Source organism: Rhinolophus sinicus, linkage group LG07 (genome assembly GCF_036562045.2).
Source record: "Rhinolophus sinicus isolate RSC01 linkage group LG07, ASM3656204v1, whole genome shotgun sequence".
Taxonomy (NCBI): Eukaryota; Metazoa; Chordata; class Mammalia; order Chiroptera; family Rhinolophidae; genus Rhinolophus; species Rhinolophus sinicus.
Window position 1 is genome coordinate 24,950,001 of NC_133757.1, and position 21,177 is coordinate 24,971,177.

General features: G+C 38.3%; 1 protein-coding gene across 1 annotated transcript in view; it reads left to right on the forward strand.

Annotated features, from left to right (window-relative positions):
- Positions 1 to 21,177, forward strand: part of HPSE2 (heparanase 2 (inactive)) — a 530,253-nt gene that overhangs the window by 285,871 nt on the left and 223,205 nt on the right. Inside the window, exon 4 of the mRNA XM_074339233.1 lies at positions 20,429 to 20,602. Coding sequence (XP_074195334.1) covers positions 20,429 to 20,602 — 174 coding nt within the window. The remainder of the gene's footprint in view (positions 1 to 20,428; positions 20,603 to 21,177) is intronic.

Genomic DNA, 21,177 nt, shown 5'->3' on the forward strand with positions numbered 1-21,177 from the left:
GAATGAACCTCAATATGGATTTGTTTGATTGTTTCCTTATGGTTAGGTCCTGTTTAAATATGTTTGGCAAGAATACTACATAAACGAGGTGAGGATCTCCTTTTTTGAAAGCTCTCTGGACTGTAGTCTGGAGACTGCATATGGAATTGAAGCGCGCTAAATGGGGAAGCTGTGGCAGTTATTTGGGTGAATGATATGGTGGCCTGAATTGGGGGACAGGTGGTAGGAACAGAGGAAGGGAAAATCTGGGAAAGGTTTAGAAGATGGACTCGAGTAGCTTTGGTTGTGTTAGGTGATAGAGAGGGAAGAATGTAGGATAATTCTCAGGATTACTAATATGACTATTCATCAATTCAGGGAATATAGGAAATGTTTATTGGGGTGGCTGATGAGTTTATTTTTCACATGTACCATTTGAAATGCCCATGGCTCATTTAGGCAGACATGATTGATATTCTCAGTCTGGAATTCAGGAGACAAACCCTGGACAGGAGATTGAAATTTGGACTAAAATATTTGCAGAGAGGTAGGGGTAAAGCCATAGGGATGAATCAGATTGCCTACAGAGAGTATTAGGTGAGTAGTGATGGGTGACAGGACATTCTTAGTTAAGATTTAGCCATAACAACTAGTCCAGTGCCCTTTTTCCTAAAGTTCTTGTTTAGTTTCTCAGGATTTTAAGTGTTGAGGTTGTTCCACTGATTTGGTCTTTAGTCACCAACTAAACTCAAAATTGGTGAGCCCCTTCACGGATGCATTTGCCCGAACTAGACTAGAGAATCACTGGCGCTGACCCCATACTCATAGTGATCCATGCTTCATCTAGGTACCCTGGGTAGGTGTGGGGCTGTCGCCCCCAAAGGAGCCACCCCCGATTTGACGTGGTGCTGGAGTATGGAGATGGGATTGAAGGTTGCTGAATGGGGAGGCTCCTCCACTGCTACTTGGTTCAATCCCAGCATGTGCTGAGGCACATTATGCAAATCAACCAAACACAGTAAAGACGCTCGTACATCAGCTGTGCACGTGCACATGTGTGTTTCTGCAATCTGGATTGCAAGCTGGCGATGGGATAGGTCTGACCTAGCAGAAGAAAAAGAAAGGAAACCCAAAGAACGTTTGTCTCAGCCCCAAGTAATGCTTTGACTTTATCGAGCGTGTGTGTTATGTTTCTGCCGGTAGCTTTCAGTACACGGAGAAAGAGAGTCAGGACCCAGTCATCCCTCCCCACTCCTCTAAGAAATCTTTCCTGCTTATCCCACAGGTAGAGGCCTGAGTCACCCCCAACACTGAAGAGTGTTTTATTGACACTGTGGTGTTCTATTAGCAGAACCTTCCATTCCCAACATGTTTAGACTCATGTCAGGTGAATATCCACAAAATGGAAATCCTTATTCAATGTCCTCTAAAGAGGAGATGAAGGAGCTTGGCAGTGTAAGAGGAAAAGAGAAAGCCTAAACAGTACTTCTTGCAGGGAAAGGGAAGGCTGAGCCCAGTGGTGATGGCTGAGTATTCAGTTGCCAATACCTGTTACTTAAGGACTGATGTTTTCCAGATCTCACTTCAGAAAAGGCAGCACCTGATTTCACTTAAAACTGCAGCATCTGCCCTGCTGCTTTTCCCTGACCAGGCCCACGCCTCACCAGCCAGAGCCATGAGGGCTAAAAGAAAGGAGGATGCAATTAGCTGGTGAATGGGGGCTGGGATGAGTGGGAACCTCTTGAGAGTTCTGATCTGATTGTGCAGCTGACTTGGGAGGTTTTTTTCCCACACACTCACACACACTAATAACATAGCCAAGTACCAAGATGCAAGAGAGAGAGCTGACACCATCGTTGAAACATAGTACTATTTTTGTTTTGGTGGCTGTGGGTGTTTTCGGTTTAATAGTTGTTATTCTCTAGCTTCTGCTTTCTTGAATCACCAACATTGATATGTGGAGCAGATAGGAATTTTTCTCTTAAACACTACATTAGCCCTGCCAATAGACCTTTAGAAGTTCATTGGTATACTTGTGTTCAGTTATTTTGTTTTATTCTATTCTGGCCCTTAATGTCTTCTTGGTCTTCACAGTATATTTTTGTGTACACACACACACACATACATATGTGTGTAGACAAATACATACAGTGAAGGCATAGAAGGCAGGAAGGACCAGAATAGACTATGTTTATGTATGTATATACAGATGTAAAAATATTATTTATATATATATATATATATATATCTCCAAAATACGATTCAAATGTCCTGATGTTAATTTTAATCTAAACAATCTCCATTAAGGCTGGAATGAACCAAAAAGGTCAAAATTGCAACTAATGCAGAAAACTTTAAAAGCACAGAAATATTTGCTTAGTGATTTTTTAACAACCAAAGTATTGTATTTATTGTTTTTGCAGCCTGCTGTTTTTCACTTAGCAATATATTAATATTTTTCTATGTCAAAAAATATTTTTCTGGAGTGCATTTATTGAATCTGTCCTGTGGATTTAGTTACTCACTCCCCTATTGTTGGAAATCTAGCCAGTCTCTCTCTCTCTCTCTGTCTCTCTGTCTCTCTCTTACATTAAACAAAGCTGTGATGAACATTCTTATGTATTTTTGCATCCAGTTCTGTATATTCCCTCAGAGAAAAATTTAGAAGTGGGGTTTTTGAGTCCAAGGGTATATGCATTATTAAAGTTGTTGATACATTTTTCCAAAATGTTTCTTTCCAGAGGAGGTTTTAAAGTTTTATGAGGATTATCTAATCTGAAATTTCCACAAACAGATTGGTGCTTAGAGCAGGGGATTACAGATTACAAGGGAGGTCATTACTGTATATCCTAAAAGTATCTGGACCAGAATAATTGGGGTAGTTGTCATTGAAGACTATGCCAGAGTAATTCCCTCTACCCCTCTGGACTAGCTCAGAGAAAGATGGCTAATCTGAGAATCGGGCCTCTGATTCTCTACTGATACTCTTGATACATGTGTAGTGCTCATATCTAAATGAATTGATGGTGTCTGAGATTCAGAATGTTAAAAGCCTACAGTCTCATTTAAAAGAAAATATAAGGAGATAATATTATAATAGAGAAATAATTAAACTGTAAAAAAATACATGCTTGCTGTGTTCACTGAATTAAATAATTCTGATAGATAGACTATCCTCAACTGCTAGGTGGAGGTTCATGAACCTCTGGTTAGGATCTTGGAATCAGTCCACCATAAGTAAGTTTTTAAATGGAGAACAGGCAAAGTAGAAGTTAAGGGCCTCCACAAGAAGAGGAAATAGATCTTCCCTAATCAATCCTTATTCTTTGCTGGCCTCATTAGCTTACTGCAGCCTAATGGAACAACTGTTCTTGCAATTCTCATCTTTCCAGAAACTTCTGTTGTCTAATAGATTTCTATTCAGAGTTCCAACCTCCCAGCAGTAATTCCCATACTCAATATGCTAATACTATTTTTGTCTCTAGAATTTATGCACAAAGATTAGTTTCTGTGCCTATGTACAAGGGATAGAAACTTTCTCCTTATTTTCCATACCCATTCTTGTAGTAAATCAAATCAGTCAATAAATACTAGGCATTTAATTTGCATTAGGCACAATCTTAGGACCCCATTTATTATCTGACCTTCATAATCTCCAGTGTAATATGAGGGTCATATTGACACTTTGGGTCTCCAGGTGTCATTGTTCCCTCGGTCCCAGTGCTAAATATTCCTCAAAATATGTGGGTGCTCCCTTTTTCTCAGTGCACAGCCTGAGTAAATGACTACAGGTCCCTTTGGTAAATGAGAATCATTATATGATGCTACCATGTTTCTCCTAAAGACCTGGCTATGGCTTCAGTCCATTGGGTTCTGGAACTTTGTACTAATTAACTTGGTACTAAGAACTAGCAAGGGATCAGGACTTTTCATTGGGACAAACATCCTCAGCCTCCTGCTCATCCATCTTTGTCTTTTTGTGGTTGTAGATAGTAAGTAACACTCCTGTGTTTGTCCATCTATTTATCCCTAGGGATATCATGCTCTATTAACCACCTCCATGATGCCCTGGCCATTATGGTAATTGCAACCTTTTGGCTTCTTATATTTAAGCACTGACACCTGGGTTCTATTGTTTTGGCCCATCATCCCATCCTCATGGTTGTTGAGGATGGGCCAAATGCAAATTAAATGCCTAGTATTTATTGACTGATTTGATTTACTACAAGAATGGGTATGGAAACCTGCAAACCTGGCCTGCAGATAAGAGCCACCACTGAACGTCTTAATGATGCTGTGCCCCTCTCTCCAGGACTTTCCTAATGGCCTTGGTGGAATGATGTCCTCTGAGTTCTACCTTGGACCCATAACCCTCTGGTGAGTCTTCTGGCCTTACTAATATATCCATTCTAACATGGCCACTTCCCTCAGTCTCTTTTATTCCTCCCTCTACTATCTGCCAGGGCAACTCAGGCAGTTCTACTTTCCTCAACATGGCCATTACTTTTTCTAGGATTCTAAATGTCATCCTAGCAGTGAGTCAGCGCCAGCCCCTGGGATCCTTGTAGGGGTGTTAAATCCCATGTCCCAAGAAAGCAACCCCAAGTCAATGAATTCTTGATTATCTAGTCTCATACCCTGGTCCCCTTGATCGGGCATTTTCAAAATCCCATTCCAGGAGTACTTCCTTGGCTCTTGGAAACATGCTCGCTAATTCTCACAACTCCTTGACTACACAGTCTCTTCATTTCCTTAACTGGGTAATGCTGGGCTTTAGTCCTAGCCATCACCTGGGCAGCCAGGAGAGGAGAAGGGAATCTCCTGAGGGGGGCACTTGCAAGAAGAGGCTTCTGCAGTGTCTTTTAACATAGGGCAAATGCTACCTCTTACTAGGGTAGAAAGGGCCACATTCTAAACTCTGGGAGTTCAGGAGAGTCATCAGCTCCAGCTTCTGGGGCATCCATCCAGATGTCCCTATCCCAATTTTCAGGTTACTGTGTTTTTCCAACCGTAGCCTTGCTATTACCATAACAGACCTTCCTTGAGTGAGCATTTAAATGTCCCTGAAGCCCTGTAACTCTATCAGATTTTCAGTCTTCTACTTAGTTGTGTGTGCTCTTCCGCTACAGGATATAAGAACACCTTTATAAATGACCAGAGAAGTCCTCTGGCTCTCACACTTAGCCACTAGTTACTTGTTGACAGGCCTCAATTCTAATTATTTTTCTTCTGATCCTCAATACAATTTTTCAATAATCTGCAACTCTGCTGTCTTTGTAGACATCCCTCCACCCCCATATTATGTAAATTATTGCAGCTGCATCCCTCTACCTGGCTGTTTTCTCAAGTCACCACCAGTGAAATCTTTAGCACCCACCTACCCCACTCAGGATGGTATCCTTTTTGCCCACTGGGTAGTGAGTGAGCCAGTCCCAGACCCGCATTTCACTGCCTGTTTCCTTGGACAAGTCTCTGTCATTTGCCGTAGTTTGAGTATGCCAAGAAGCAGACACAAAGGTAGGATTAGATGTGCCAGAGATTGATGGGGGAGTGGGGAGAAGTTGGCGACAGTGAAGAAAGCCTTCAGACTACAGTGGTACCTCGGTTTTTGAACGTAATCCGTTCCAGAAGACTGTTCGAGTTCTGAAACGTTTGAAAACCGAGGCGTGGTTTCCCCATAGACAGTAATGCAAAATGGATTAATCCATTCCAGACCTTTAAAACCAATCCCTAAAATTGCAAATTTAGCATGAATATTACTCTCTAATGATACCATAGAGCCATAACATTTACGGCGTTCATAAACCGAAATGTTCATCAACAGAGACGTTTGAAAACCGAGGCACCACTATCGTCTAATGTCTGTGGAGAGAGGAGAGGAAGGATAGGGTGGGAGGAGTCTTAGACTGCAGCACATTCCAACAACGGTTCCTTTAGGCCGATAGGAAGTCCTTAAGCCAAATCTGTCTGAATATGTTCTGCAACTTGCTGGAATGGACTAGCTTTAGTACCTGTGGACACCGTGTTCACTCACTGACTGGGAACAGCTCACGGGAAGTGTGGCCTCAGCATGGACGTCATGGTGAATGCAGAAGGACAGCAGCTGAAGCCAATAATCAGTTATGCTTCCTGTAGCAGAATTTCTGAGTGGCATGTTTCACAGCATGCCTGCACGTGCATGTACGCGCACGCACACACCCACACACACACACACACACACACACACACACACACACAGAGTCATTGCTGAAGATCAGTGAATCATCATGTTCAATGCTAGTAGATTAGAGGGTCTGAGGGGCTATATCCAGAAAAAGGGGACTCTGGCATCTCTAATTCAAGTACACACACACAGACAGTACACCGAGGCATCAGATGCTACCATACCATTAGTATTATAATTTCTTATTCAGAATGGGTTTATACCAAGTTTCTTGGCCAAACTAAAAAAATGACCCCCATTTGTGGCTTTGTTTCCATGTGAAAATGTGTACCGAGTTTCCCACAGCTGACTGACAAGTCTTTGGAACATAACAAAATTATAAACTGAGAGCTCCGTGTAGCCATGAGAGGACTCAGACTCTTTCTGGGCCCTCTGAGATACAAGTCACCAAGTACGTGCTCTATCACTGTTTCAGTGGTTTCAACAAAGGGCCTTCTCTCTAGTCACCCTAATCCTAACCCTAACCCTAGAGTCTCCTGTCTGGACATAGACTCTAAGCTCAGCAACAACATTCTGCCTTCACATCCAAAAGGAGAAAAATTATATAAAGTATGGCTTTTATATGTGACCAACATGACTAGTGCACATGTTTCGGTGTCATCATTCTATCCTGTGTTGATCATCTGCTAAGTGTATCCAAGTTACTATATCTCAGCCTATAAATTCCGAGAAAGCAAGGACCATGTCTCATCTTTGATTACATTCAATCCCCAAGTGATTCATTCAATGCCAACAAGTATTTGGTGACCTCTTTTCTTAACTCTCTCCCTCCTACCCTGGACCAGCTCTTTATTGTTCCCCGTTAGAATCACAGCCTTTGGAGAGATGCCCCATATCTCTATAGACTCCAGTTTCTCTTCCCTGCATCATTTAGCAAACCGTCCCCCTCACCCCCCATTCATGGGAGAGCTGGATCTGTCCTAGAGCCAAAATGGTTGGAAGTCAAGTAAGAAGTGTTATACTTCTCGCTGCCACACAGTAAGATTTACGACTGGCTCAGTGGGACCTTTGCCAAAAAACCGGTTAGTGTGTCATCATGGCATCTTGAGAAATTTCTTCCTAAGAAAATGTCTTTATGACTAAAGAAGCCAAGTTCCATAATGTCCCTATCCCAAATATCATAACCACCACCTCCACCCAACCAGAACCACAAGCCGTATCCAGAGGCTTCGAGACCCATTTATGGAAGTGAGAATTTTTTTCATGTTATTGACAAGTTCTGGGAAAGGATGGCCTGTGGATGTCAAAGTAATGATATTGTCTCTTGAGAATTCTTCCCAGTTTATCAGCGATCTCCTACATTATCCAATTTGAATATGTTTTATGCTTTACAAGAAAATTGATATTTATTTTCTTGTTTGAAATTTAAAATAGTCTTGGAAAGTAGTCAAGACAGATATTATTGACATCTGAAAAATAAGGCATCTGAAGTACCGTAGAGTTAAATGATGTATCTAAGGAATAAACTTGCCAATTGATTAGAAATAAGAGAGATCAGGGTGTACGATAATCCTTAGGAAATAAAATACAACAAACAATAAATGTATACTTACTACCCCCACTGTGGTGGGCACGACAAGGAGAACAACAAGGACAGATAAGGTCAAGGCAACAAAGAATTTAGAATCTGTGAAGTGCTCTTCAACTTCAGTCTAAGGTCATTTCTATTAAAAGAAATCAAAATATTTTCATTATAGGTATAAATACACAAGGTAACAAACCAAAGGGTACAGAGGAGCTTTTGATGAAAAGAATAGTCTCTTGCTTTTTCTCCTCCCATCACCACCTATCTCAGCCCCTCTCTCCAGAGGCAACTTTTTCCTTAAAACAAGTATGTTAAACCTTTTTTGTTTTTAGAATTTTTATTAGGGAAAAAAATCTATAGAAAAAGTAGAGAAGGTAATAAAATAAGTACCTGTTTACCCATCAATAATTAACTTTGTTAAGATTGATGTCTTTACATACGAGGTCTGACAATGAAGTTCACGAACTTGTTGCAACAATGTTGCTAACCATTTTTGATATCAGAGGGATTATTCATCACAATGGGATTTATAGATGATGTAATACAGAATTGTACACCTGAAATCTATGTAATTTTACTAACAATTGTCACCCCAATAAATTTAAAAAAAATAAAAATAAAAAAAAAGAGGGATTATTCATTATAAAGTTGTACCAACTTGACAAACAACAAACAGTTGACCAAATTTACTATTTGGAAGTTCTGAAAAGTCTGCATGAAAAAGTTAGACAACCTGAACTTTTCACCAACAATTCATGGCTCTTGCATCACGACAATGCACCAGCTCACACGGCACAGTCTGTGAGGGAGTTTTTAGCCAGTAAACAATTAACTGTATTGGAACACCCTCCCTCCTCACCTGATCTGGCCCCCAATGACTTCTTTCTTTACCCAAAGAGAAAGGAACTATTGAAAGGAAGACATTTGAATGACATTCAGGGCATCAATGGTAATATGACGACAGCTGTGATGGCCATTCCAGAAAAAGAGTTCCAAAATTGCTTTGAAGGGTGGACTAGGCACTGGTATGGGTGCACAGCTTCCCAAGGGGAGTACTTCGAAGGTGACTGTAGTGATATTCAGCTATGAGGGATGTAGCACTTTTTCTAGGATGAGTTCACCAACTTAATTGTCAGACGTCGTATATGTATACATGAATATGTCATTCAGAAGGGATCATATTATACCATTCCGGTAATTGCTTTCTTATTTTTTTTTTTTAACTTTTTAAAAGCAATAATATAGCTTGATATTCTTTTCTTATAAATGTATACAGATCTACTTTGCTCCTTTTAAAAATATTTTATATTGAATTTTAGGCTTATGGAAAAGTTCATCAAATTTTATGAACTCATAATTATACATATTTCATAGAGTTTTCATATACTCTTTATTCAGTTTCCCCTAGGTTAATATTTGACATAACTATAGTACAATTATAGAGACAAGAAAATTAATAATACTATTTACTAACCTATAGGCCTTTTTCAAATTTGACGAATTTCCCCACCATTGTCCTTTTGTTGCTGTTGTTCTAGGATCCCATGTAGGAGACTACACTGCATTTAGTTGTCATGTCTCCTTCAATCTATGATCGTCCTCAGTCTTTTATTCTTTCTCATGACCTGGACGCTTTCAAGAGTCCAGACCAGTTATTTTGTAGAATGTCCCTTAAATTGGGGTTGTCAGATGTTTTCTAATAATTGAACTGAGGTTTTCCATATTTGGTCAAAATACCATTAAAATGATGTCGTGCTTTTCTCAGGACTTCATATGAGGTACCTTATGTTACTATGTCTACTAAGGTTAATTTTGATCACAAGGGTAAGATGGTGTCTGCCAACTTTCTCTTCTGTAAAATTACTGTTTTTATCTTTGTAATGACTATCTTGTGGGGAGATAAGTTAGGCAATCCAGGTATCTTTTGTCGTCACGTTGTCACAGACATTTAGGATCCATCAATGGTCTTCACTGCAACAATTATTATGAAGTGCTGCCTAGTAACAATTTTCTATCTCCATTCTTCTCCTTTTTTATTCGGTATTCTGTGAGGAACAGCTGTTCCTTCACTCCCTTTTATTTACTTAGTCAATGATTTATTTATACAGGTGACTTTTGGGTGTTTATTTTATTCTGTGAGTTATAATCCAATGCTATCATTATTTATTTTGTTGGTCAAGTTGTCCCAACTTTGGTCATTGGGGCTCCTTCAGTTTGGCTCCTATGTTCTTTGGACATGCAGCCATCATTTTTGATCACTTCCTTACTTTCTGGTACCACAAGATGTTCTATGCTCATCCTGCATTTTCTCTGACCTAGCTCTGTCATCAGCCATTTCTCCAAAGACTGATTCCTTTATTAGCAAATGGTACTTAGAAACCAAGATCTGAATGCTCCATGTGCTCATTGATACTAGAATGTCATTACTTTCAGGCCTGCTCAGATATATATCACACCTATGTACACATCTATATTTCTCTGTCTATCCATCTGTACATATATTAAAAAACCATGAGTTATATTGATACCTCCAATCCACTCCAACTCCACAGGGTTTATTCTAGATTTCTACCTTTCCTTATTGGAATCTCTTTCTTTGTAATTTGTTTAACCAGTCACAATTTGATAACCATTTGGAATGTTTTTAGTTATTAGCTAATTAAAAGAGTGCTGCAATGATCATCTTTGTGCATATATCTTGGAGAGATTTTGCACACACATATATATATATATATACACACATATACACACACACACACACATATATATATATATATATATATATATATGTATGTATGTATATGTATATACATATACACTCATATATACCATGTTTCCTCGAAAATAAGAAAATCAATTTTTGCTCCAAAAGACTCATTAGAGCTGATTGTCTAGCTAGGTCTTATTTTCAGGGAAACAGGGTATATATACTCATGTACTTATATATACTCATATATGCATATATATGAAAAATATCTAGCAATAGAATCACATGGTCAAAGGGAATGTACATTTAAAATTTTGACAGATATTTACAAACTATCCTCTAGAAATACTGTTTGCATATTTTAAAATCATTTTCTTAAGGGCACATTTTTTAAAAGCAGTCCTAGCCTATTTACTATTGTCAATGCCTCTTTTACTCTTTTCCTATCACCATTTAGATGGACTTCTGATGGATGGAATCCAGAGGTACCACTATACAAACTGGAAAACTATTTAGTTTTCCCTTTAATCTAGTTAAATTGATTAATGCAGTCATTAGTCTCTAGCCCAGAGTCTTCGGATAGTGTTGTAATTTGTATTCACAGACATTTCCCAAGTCTCATTCTCCTTCAACAGTTTCAGTCAAATTATAGACATTTACGCTGATTTCTTTATAATCTCGTTAAGGTTTCATTGCCCTGACTAAATGGGAGATATTTCTCTTTATATTAAAATTTGCTTTTATCTTTGCGATATCTTAACTCTGTGCAAAATGTCTGAGTTTTCCCCTAGGCAATGTTTAAACTGTTCTCTCTTAATAGCTACAATTAAAATTCCCTCCCTTCTTGTTGGTTGTACTCACTAATTTAAATAGTTCCCCATTTACTGATGGTTTTTCTTGAATCGCAAGAGGCAGAGTTGGTTCACAGTTCTCTTCACTGTTTCACTTTTATGTTCCTTTTCTGACTTCCACTAGAAATTCCTGTTAATCCTGTCTATTGGATTATCACCTATGCTTCCCCTGTGTGCTTCACTCCAAACTGAACACATAAAACAATGAGGATATTATTTGAATATATTTAACAGCATGGTGTAATAGACATAATCTAGAGGGAATTTGCTACAATAAATAACGATAATTGAGGATGGGTGTTTTGGGTGCAGACAGATTATAAGTGGCATTGAATGGGCCTAAATAACACCTGTGTGAGTTAGACGTTTATTAAAGCTTACTGTGTATCAGTCACTGAAATGGATGCTAAAAAAGTAGACATAATATCTTCTCTTTAGCAATCGCTCCAGTCTGCCATTAGAGCAGGAGGCAGAGCTGAACAATGATAGATAGCGTGGTTGGCTGTTGCTGTAACAGGAACTGATAAATAGCTGGGGGAGACCAGAGGAGGGGGAGCCCCATTATCTGTACCTTAGGGAGTCAGGAAATAGCTCACAGAGAAGATCATTGACCTAGGCTATGAAGAATGAAGAAAAGAGGAGGAAGGATATTCCAGGAAAAGATTAAAAGCTTAGAACAACAGGGAGCCACTGAATAATGTGGTTGTTGAGGAATGACAGGGAGTTCTAATGTGGCCCATAGTTCATCAGACTAGTATTTGAGAAACTTGACCAGTGTAAGCAACTACCACACCGATAACATGGCATATTTGTTTTAAGGATTCAGTCCAGTCTTATTCATTTCTAAACTGGCAAAAAAAAAAGGCTAAAATGTGTGATTGTTGTGTTCTTTCGAAACCTTCCTGTGAGGGGAGAGTGGCTAAGGACTTAGACACCTGATCCTTACCCTTAGCTTTCGGAGGACAGTACTGGTGACTCCAAAATGGGGAAATTGGTGCTGAGTACAATAAAGTCAGCTTCTTCTAATTGTGAGTACCTGAGACTATGAACAGATTATTAAATCACATGAACAACAAAATGTAGAGATCAGTCATACTTGAGCAAAACTCAATTAGTACCGTGTTTCCCGGAAAATAAGACCTAGCCGGACCAGCAGCTCTAATGTGTCTTTTGGAGCAAAAATCAATATAAGTCCGGGTATATTATATTATATAAGACCCGGTATTATGTTATGTTATATTATATTTATATTATATAATACCCTGTCTTATATTATATTAAAATAAGACTGGGTCTTATATTAAATTTTGTTCCAAAAGACGCATTAGAGCTGATGGTCCAGCTAGGTCTTATTTTCGGGGAAACAGGGTATTTTGTTATCGGTCCTCTGAGGCAGCTTCCCTAGCCCAAGGGGGGGGGGGGGAAGTATAATGGAAAGGGGCCTGCTTGGGATAGGGTTAGTACTGGGATGACTTCTTAGATATTGGATTATGTAGAAGATTTAATGCCTCATCTTGATAGAACTTTGGGGGAGCACAAGTGGAAGCCACAGTTTAATGCCTCGGTGACACTTAAGGCTCCATAATTTCTATAGAAGAGGAACTTAGAGGTGACTGCTATTTTGGAAAATGAGGGATGGAGCCATGTATAAGCTTTGTTTGTTTAGCACTTGATATAAGATTAAGTGTCAAATGTCCCTGTTAAAGAATGGGGAGGTAATCGTTACTTTGGGGAAAATAAATAAATGAAATCAGGATGAGAGAGGGAGAAGCTAATCCTGGAGAGAGAATCAGTGAAGGTGAGAATCAAAAACCTGTAAGCACTCAGCGTAAAAGGGAGCAGGAGAACAGCTGGGAGAGGCTGCTTTGAGGACATTCTTATCTGTAAACCAGAAGATCCCTGTGACAGCTCCACTCCCTGCCTTTACTTCTCTGTACCTCTCCCAACCTTTCAAAATGTTTTACTTGGAATTATATACTCAATTGATAGTTCTCTCTTAACTCTGGGTTTATATATTCTACCCACTCAAATACTTTACCTATATGTCTTATATGGCATCTGAAACTTAACATGTCTCCAAACAAATTCTGACCTTTGCCTTCCCTTCTTCCCTTCTCCCATTCTTCCACACTTCCTTCTTCAATGTCAAGTTCATCTTTCTGTTGCTTTCTGTTGGAATTTTCCTTGAATCCTTTTTTTGTCTTTCTCACACCCCACATCCAACCCTTCAGCAAATCTTATCAGCTCTACCTGTAAAACACCCCAGGAACCCAACCACTTCCACCACTCTGCGGTTGCCACCCTGGTCCAGGTGTTATGAACCCTTGCCTGAATTACTATAGACGCAATTACTTTCTTTGCTTTCACTTTTGCCCTCTGTTCCCTCTCCAGTCTCTTTTTATCTCAGCAGCCAGTGCAGTGCTTTTATAATGTGATTCAGATCATATTCAAAACCATTCAGTGGTTTCCTGTGAAATTCAGGATAAAAGCCAAAGTCCTTACAATGGCCACTAGGGTCCTACACCGTCTGGGCCTGCTACCAGCCTGACCTCGCCTCCTACGGCCCTCTCTCTGGCTCATTCCGAGGCCGCCATACAGACCCTCTGGTAATTCTTCACATCACCAGTCTCATACCTGTCATGGGCCTTTGCCTTCACTGTGCTCTCTCCCTGGAATCCTTCCCATAGTTATCCACTTGACTTACTCCCTTACCTCTGTCGTGTCTCTGCTCAAATGTTACATTATCAGTGAGACTTATTTAAAATAGCATATCACCCCCATTGGTTCTATTATCCTCTACCCTGCTTTACTCTCCCATCCAACCACACCGCAATTACATGAAACATAAACTCCATGGGGCTACAACCTGTTTTCTGTTTTGTTCACTGCTATAACCCTAGATTGTGTAATATTGCCTGGCATATACTAGGTACTCAGTAAATATTTGTTGAATAAATGAATGAACCTACTAGAAACTCTAGCCACCAATTGCTTAGATGAATAAGAGTCCTATTTCTTTGTCGGTTGGATTGTTGTTTGTTTACTTTGTTTTGAAAGTGCCAAGTCTTTAGGAAACTAAGGAAAGTGACCATCATTTCCCCCTTAGCGTGAATTCAATGATCTTACCTGTTTGTAATATAAAGCTGAGATTAGCTTCATTTAAGAAATGGGGTTTATTTTGACAAAATGAGGTCCTCGGCCTTGATATTTTAAAAACTTATTTCTGGTGCTTGTCTAGTAACTATTTTGTTTCTTTCTTGTAATAATAATTCTTCCTATTATTGTCACAGAACTTCAACAAGTAAGTTGAATGTACCGGAGTCTATTCCTTTTTCTCTACCACTCATTCACACTCCCACCCTAAGTCTAGTTTCTAGCCTTACTTTTGATTAACCATAATGTGTTTTTTCCCCTCAGTTCTTTTTCTCTTCAGTCTCTCTCCAACACCTACTGTCACGGACCAGCACCTCCTTGAAACTGTCTTGTTCTTGGTGCCTCACGACTACATTTCTGTGTTTTCCTCCTCCTTTTCTGTCGCTATTTCCCCCTTTTTCCTAACCTTCGCATGTAGACATTTCTTAAGGTTCTGCCCTTCAGAAGCCTCAAGAACTTTCACGGAATCAGCAGTCTGCACAATATGCATGACCCCCAAGCCTGTTCTTTCCTACATCTCAAGCCCCAGCTCCTCATCTTCATCTGCCCTCTAGACAAGGCTCCTTAGAATTATAAGAAAGGGGTGCAAGGGAACCTGACTAGAGGACATACAGGCATTGGCACCCTCTGGTGGAGAGAGTAGAAAGTCATCTTTTAAGTATCTGCTTGCTTGAATGGAACCTGACAGCAGATGTTGCAAGGAAGATTACATTTGTTGAGCATCTACTAAACACTCTCTATTCCAACATATGTAATTTTCTAATACACTTTAGAGTACATCGCTAGATCTCTCTTTGGGATCTTTCCATTTCTTACTACACCATTTATCTGCAACAAAAAAGATGTGGGTTGTGAGAAATCCTTGGCATGATTCTAAGGCAGGAAATTGCTCTCTAATAGGTGCTGTGAAGGATATAATGAGATACAGAACTAACCTTAAGGAACTTAACAGTTTCAGTGGAAAAGAAGCCATTCACTCTGGAGAAGTGACTCAGGCAAGAGGTAAATCCTAACGTAAGACAATATCACAGGAGCTGTCACTAAGCACTCAGATGCCAGTCAGTGGTATAGACCCTGAGTTTAGAGAAGATTGAGGTCACTGGGGAAGTTGGTGTGCTCCAGAATGACTTCATGAAGGAGGCAGGACTTACACTTAACGAAGTGTTTCCCAAACTGCTAGAACTCTAAGTTTCAATTTTTACAAAGCCTCTATATTGTTGTTTCTCCACACTTTTCTTTACATTGAAACTTTTTGTTGTTGTTGTTAAATACCTTCGCCTTGTCTTGAACCATCAAATACACAAAATCACAGCTTCGATGTGCTTTTGTTTTGATATGTATTTGTTTTTCTAATATACATGAAACAAACACAGGAAATTCTTGTTAGATGGAGATAATTTCAGTTAGGTCCTCTCTTAGATTGTTGATAGGTTCCGTGACTTTAAGCAAAATGATGTATAACAAAACCAGTTTTACCACAGGCTAATTGATGTAAACAAGAGTTAAATTGCTATGGCATCTCATCAAATGTTATAACGAAATAACAGTGAACAAAACAATGTTATTCAACGACTTGCTATAGTTCTGGAAAAAGGCCAGTTAAAAGGAATCTAAAAAAAAAAAATCAGTCATTGATATTAAATTCTGATGCAAAAGTTTGATTAACCTTTTAGTTTATAAATGAAACTGGAAATTTTGAAAATAAATGTATTTTATTGTATACTTAAATTATAAGCTGTTATTGCAACCATGAACAATTTGAACAATTCGAATTAATTGAAATGAGTATTTTTCTGATAAAATAATTTAACTTTTGTGGCACAATCATAAATATTAAAAGACTTCAAAATAGACCTCTCTTCATCTTTTAATATTCAAATTATTATATGAGCAATCTATTTAGTTATCATCATTGTGAGTTTTCTCTTCTTCAGATAATTGATCTAATTCTTCTAAATCCTTATTTGTTGGCGTAATTTAATGTGATCTGAGCAGTTACCTATCAAAGTGTTTTTTGTTTTGTTTTGTTCTGTTTTGTTTTTGATCTCATGAAATTCTGCTACTTTTGCTCAGATTTGCAACTTGGCTTTCCAAAAGATTTATACTGGCTTTGCATTATATTGGAGAAATTGAAAACATCATTGATTTGATTAGTGAGGTTATTGCCAAGCGGAAGGAATATTTAAGTCAGTTCTCAATTCAACAGTGAATATTTTGAATTGACTTTTACTTTTACACACTTTTAGGGTGACTTTTACTTTCCTTTGCATCCTTTAACTCTAGGACAGCCTTCTCAGACTTTTTGTATGCTTCAAATAATTCCCAAGTCTCTGGAAACCTCTTGATAAAAATTCTATCTAAAGCTTATACATGTCAGTGTGATCATTTAGTTATAGATATTATAATCCAGTAATAATTGCCAATGATCTTTTAAATAGACAGTGATTGATTGATTGATTGATTGATTGATTGATTGATCTATTGAGGATCTGTTTAGTTTGGCCAGTTTCTTAGCCTAGCCTTTTGTAGGCTGCCCCCTCTCCACAAAGGATACTAACTCTAATGTAGATCAGTGGGATAATTAGAAGAAACTTCAGTTTTTTATTTTAAAATGTATTACTTGATTTTTTGTGTACTTTACTCAAGTAGGGCTAAAAGTCTTACCACAATTTCTATCATGTAAATGCTATTGAGGTATGTTATGTGCTATATGGGAAGTACACGGATAGGTTTCTCCCTCCAATTAAAAAAAATGTTTTTTTATTTGTTTCAGGTGCACAAAACAATGTAATAGTTAGACGTTCATCATTTATATCCCTCACACAGTGATAACCCCTCTCCCCCCATCTACTACCCCTCTGACATCACATACAGTCATTACATTTCCACTGTCTCTATTCCTAATGCTGTACTCCGCTTCTTGTAACTATATGTGTATATATAAACTTATAGTTGACATTCATTATTATTCAGCTTCAGCTTCAGGTGTACAGTGCAGTGGTCAGGCATCTACACAGTCCATGAAGTGGTCTCCATAATAAGACAAGTGTCCATCGGATACCCTACAAAATCTTTACAACATTATTGATTACATTCTCCAACTTGACTTTCGTATCCCCGTGGCAGTCTTGTAGTTACCAATCGTGCTTTCTAATACCCTCACCTTCTCCCTCATACCCACCCTCCTTCCCATCTAGCAACCCTCAGTTTTTCCTCTATGTCTCTGAGACTGTTTCTGATTAGTTTGTTCATTTATTCTATTCTTTAGATTCCACATATAAGTGAGATCAGAGGGTATTTGTCTTTCTCTGTCTGACTTATTTCACTTAACATAAGGTTCTCTAGGTCCATCCATATCGTTGCAAATGGTAAGATTTCATTCTTCTTTATGGCTGTGTAATACTCCCTTGTATAAATGTACCAGTTTCTTGAGCCAGTTATCTACCGATGGGCATTTCAGTTGTTTCCATGTCTTGGCTATTGTGAATAGTACTACAATAAACATAGGGGTGCATACATTTTTTTTCAAATTAGCATTTTGGATTTCTCTGGATACTTAGGAGTGGAATTGCTGGGTCATAAGGTAATTCCATTTCCAGTTTTCTGAGATACCTCCATACTGATTTCTATGGTGGCTGCACCAATCTGCAATCCCACCAACAGTGCACAAGGGATCCCTTTTGTCCACATCCTCGCCAGCACTTGTTGTTTGCTGATTTATTGATGACAGTCTACAGACTGGGGTGAGGTGGTATCTCATTGTGGTTTATTTTTGCATTGCTCTAATGATTAGTGAGGTTGAGCATTTTTTCATATGTCTGTTTGCCATCTGTATGTCCTCTTTACAAAAATGTCTCTTCATGTCCTCTGCCCATTTTTTAATTGGGTTGTTTGTTTTTTTGGTGTTGAGTTGAATGAGTTTTTTATAAATTTTGGATATTAACCCCTTATCAGATATATCATTGACAAATATTTTCTCCCATTCAGTAGGATCCCTTTTTATTTTATTGATTGTTTCCTTTGCGATGAAAAAACTTTTTAGTTTGACGTAATCCCATACATTTATTTTTTCTCTTACTTCCCTTTCCTTTCAATTAAAATTAAAAATGACTTTTTAGACAACGTTTCTTGAAAAGAAAAACAAGTAGTTAGCTTTATTTTTAAAAATTAATCCCTTTCTTTTCTTTTTACGAATTTGAAGACTTATAATGCATACATAATATGTTTGTGTTAAGTAACTGGTTTAAGTCAAAATAGAATATAATTTTTCTAAAGGTAGGCTCTTTAGGTTTATATAAATAAAGGTTTTGAATTTAATTAGTGTTGTTTTCAACATGAAAATAAATTAACATTGTTGAATAGTAAAGTTATTAAAGCTATATGTCAGAACAATATGAATAAAATTATAGCCTAAGACAAAATTTTGTATAAAACTTTGAAAGAAAATATTTTCTTACTGAGTGTCGTGAACAGGCTCACGTGAATAATTATAAAATTTATATATATATATATACGATATATATGTGTATATGTTGGTTTCATGATGACTTTAATAGGCCTATAAATACATTTTAATTTTAATTGTTATTTTGGAACTAAAAATAAATAATTGCATATATTATTTTATGCAAAACCTATGCCTTTTGTTGTTGCCCAGTTACTTGATTATGGGTTGATGTGAGATAAGTTCCCATGGATTTTATTTTAAACTGAAATGAGACAATTTCTGTCCTTGTTATTGATGCTTCTTTAAAAAGACTTTCTCATACATATAAGATGAAAATGGCAGCCCCCCTATATCCCACCTCAAAAACTGATAATGAACTTAACCAAATGATCATGGTCCCACTTTATAGGTCCAAAAGGCCTATAACAATTGCTCATGTGGCACCTTGGTCACTCTGTATCACCGTTTGCAGAACACTTAGTGACATCTTATGGAACTATCCCTAGTGTTCCACAGAACCCCATTTGAGAAACTCTGCTTTAGGGACTTAGATAATGAATGCTAGGATAATGTGAACTTCTTTACATAATTATTAAGCTAAATTTTTTTCCCAGTCTGTATACCACTAAAAGTCATCATCCATACCTAGGGGAACACTGCCTAAAAGGACAAGTAAGGTCTGGATATGTTTAAAAGGAAAAAAAGGGCATGCCAAATGAGGAGAATAATCAGAGCAAAGGCCCGTGGGGCAGGGACTTCTAAAATAAATAGAACTGGCTAAAATCAACAAAGAACACATTGACAACAATAGAGAGTCCTGAAGTTGTGGGGGAAATTATGGTTGAGTTGACCTCTACAGGCCTTGAACTAGGAAGAAACTGGTGTTGAAACTCCACTAAGGGTTTGAGGGGTGAGTGAAGCTGATGAAAGTGATGGGGGAAACATAAATCTGGCAGGATGGGAAGAATTTAGAAGCAGACATGAAAGTACAGATATTGCGATGATTCATGTAAGTGGAAATGGGAGCCAGAACTAGAATGGCAGCAGTAGAAATGAAGGCATGGAATGGGTATGAGCCATGTGGTGACTAGAGTTAATGGTATCTGGGATCAACCTGACAATGCACATATTTATACTAATGGTTATGGTATTTCCATTCTCAGAAATATTAAAAATGTGGAATTGGGTAAAATTTTTTTGGAAGTGCTTCTGATTGTTCAAGAAAAGCTACAAATCTAGCTGCTTTGTGATATCTTTCCCGTTTAAAATGTTAGCATTTCAATTTTTTTGTTAACAAGTAAAATATACTGTGGAGTAGAGTTGGATGCCAATTTGCAACCCCTGTCTGGAATTGTGTGTGCTGCTTTCTAAGGTCATCTTGAAATGTACCCTGAACCAAAAGGTAACAATCCCTTTTAGAGGCTTGTTCTGTGTAATTCCTATTAGCAGGAAGCTCCTAGAAGGGCTTTTTGTGGTAGCGAATATTATCCTTTTGTCAGAATGTTGATTTGAAAGTTACAAGCCTTTCTCTGCTTCTTCCCAGCCAGGTCTCTAGACAAACTTTATAACTTTGCTGATTGCTCTGGACTCCACCTGATATTTGCTCTAAATGCACTACGTCGTAATCCCAATAACTCCTGGAACAGTTCTAGTGCCCTGAGTCTGGTGAAGTACAGCGCCAGCAAAAAGTACAACATTTCTTGGGAGCTGGGTAATGGTAAGTAAGGATGTTATTTCTTCTGAATTGACAAGATAAAGGGTGAGAAATAAGGTGGCCTGGGGTATAGTCTCAGTCAGACCATCTCCAGTACACTGGCCCAGAAAACACTTAGGATGTAAGGCCACTGGGTCGGCCTTCCAAATAGTGAAAGACAAAATAGTGAAGGGCAGTAGATTTAGAGAATCCATACCATTTGCTTCTATAGTTATCTCTAGTGACCTCATTCGAAATATGGGGGAAATGCCATATGTGATTTATAACTAACAAATTAATGTTAAGCCAGATACAACCTGTCTGCACAGCTTGGGCTGCATTTTACAACGTGTGTTCTATGGAACACTGGTTCTCCAAGTTGACCCTTATAATTCAAAAAAGCTTGGCCAGATATATCTGGGGATTTCTCTACAGTTCATGCACCTCTTGAAGCTTCACAATGCACATTAGCATACAAAAGGCTCGGAGAAGTCCTGCTGCAGTGATATCTGTATAACAATTTTTAACGCAGCATTTCTTAAACCATTTACTCAGAATTGGTTTCATGGATGTACAACCTGTGCAGCACTTAGGCCCCA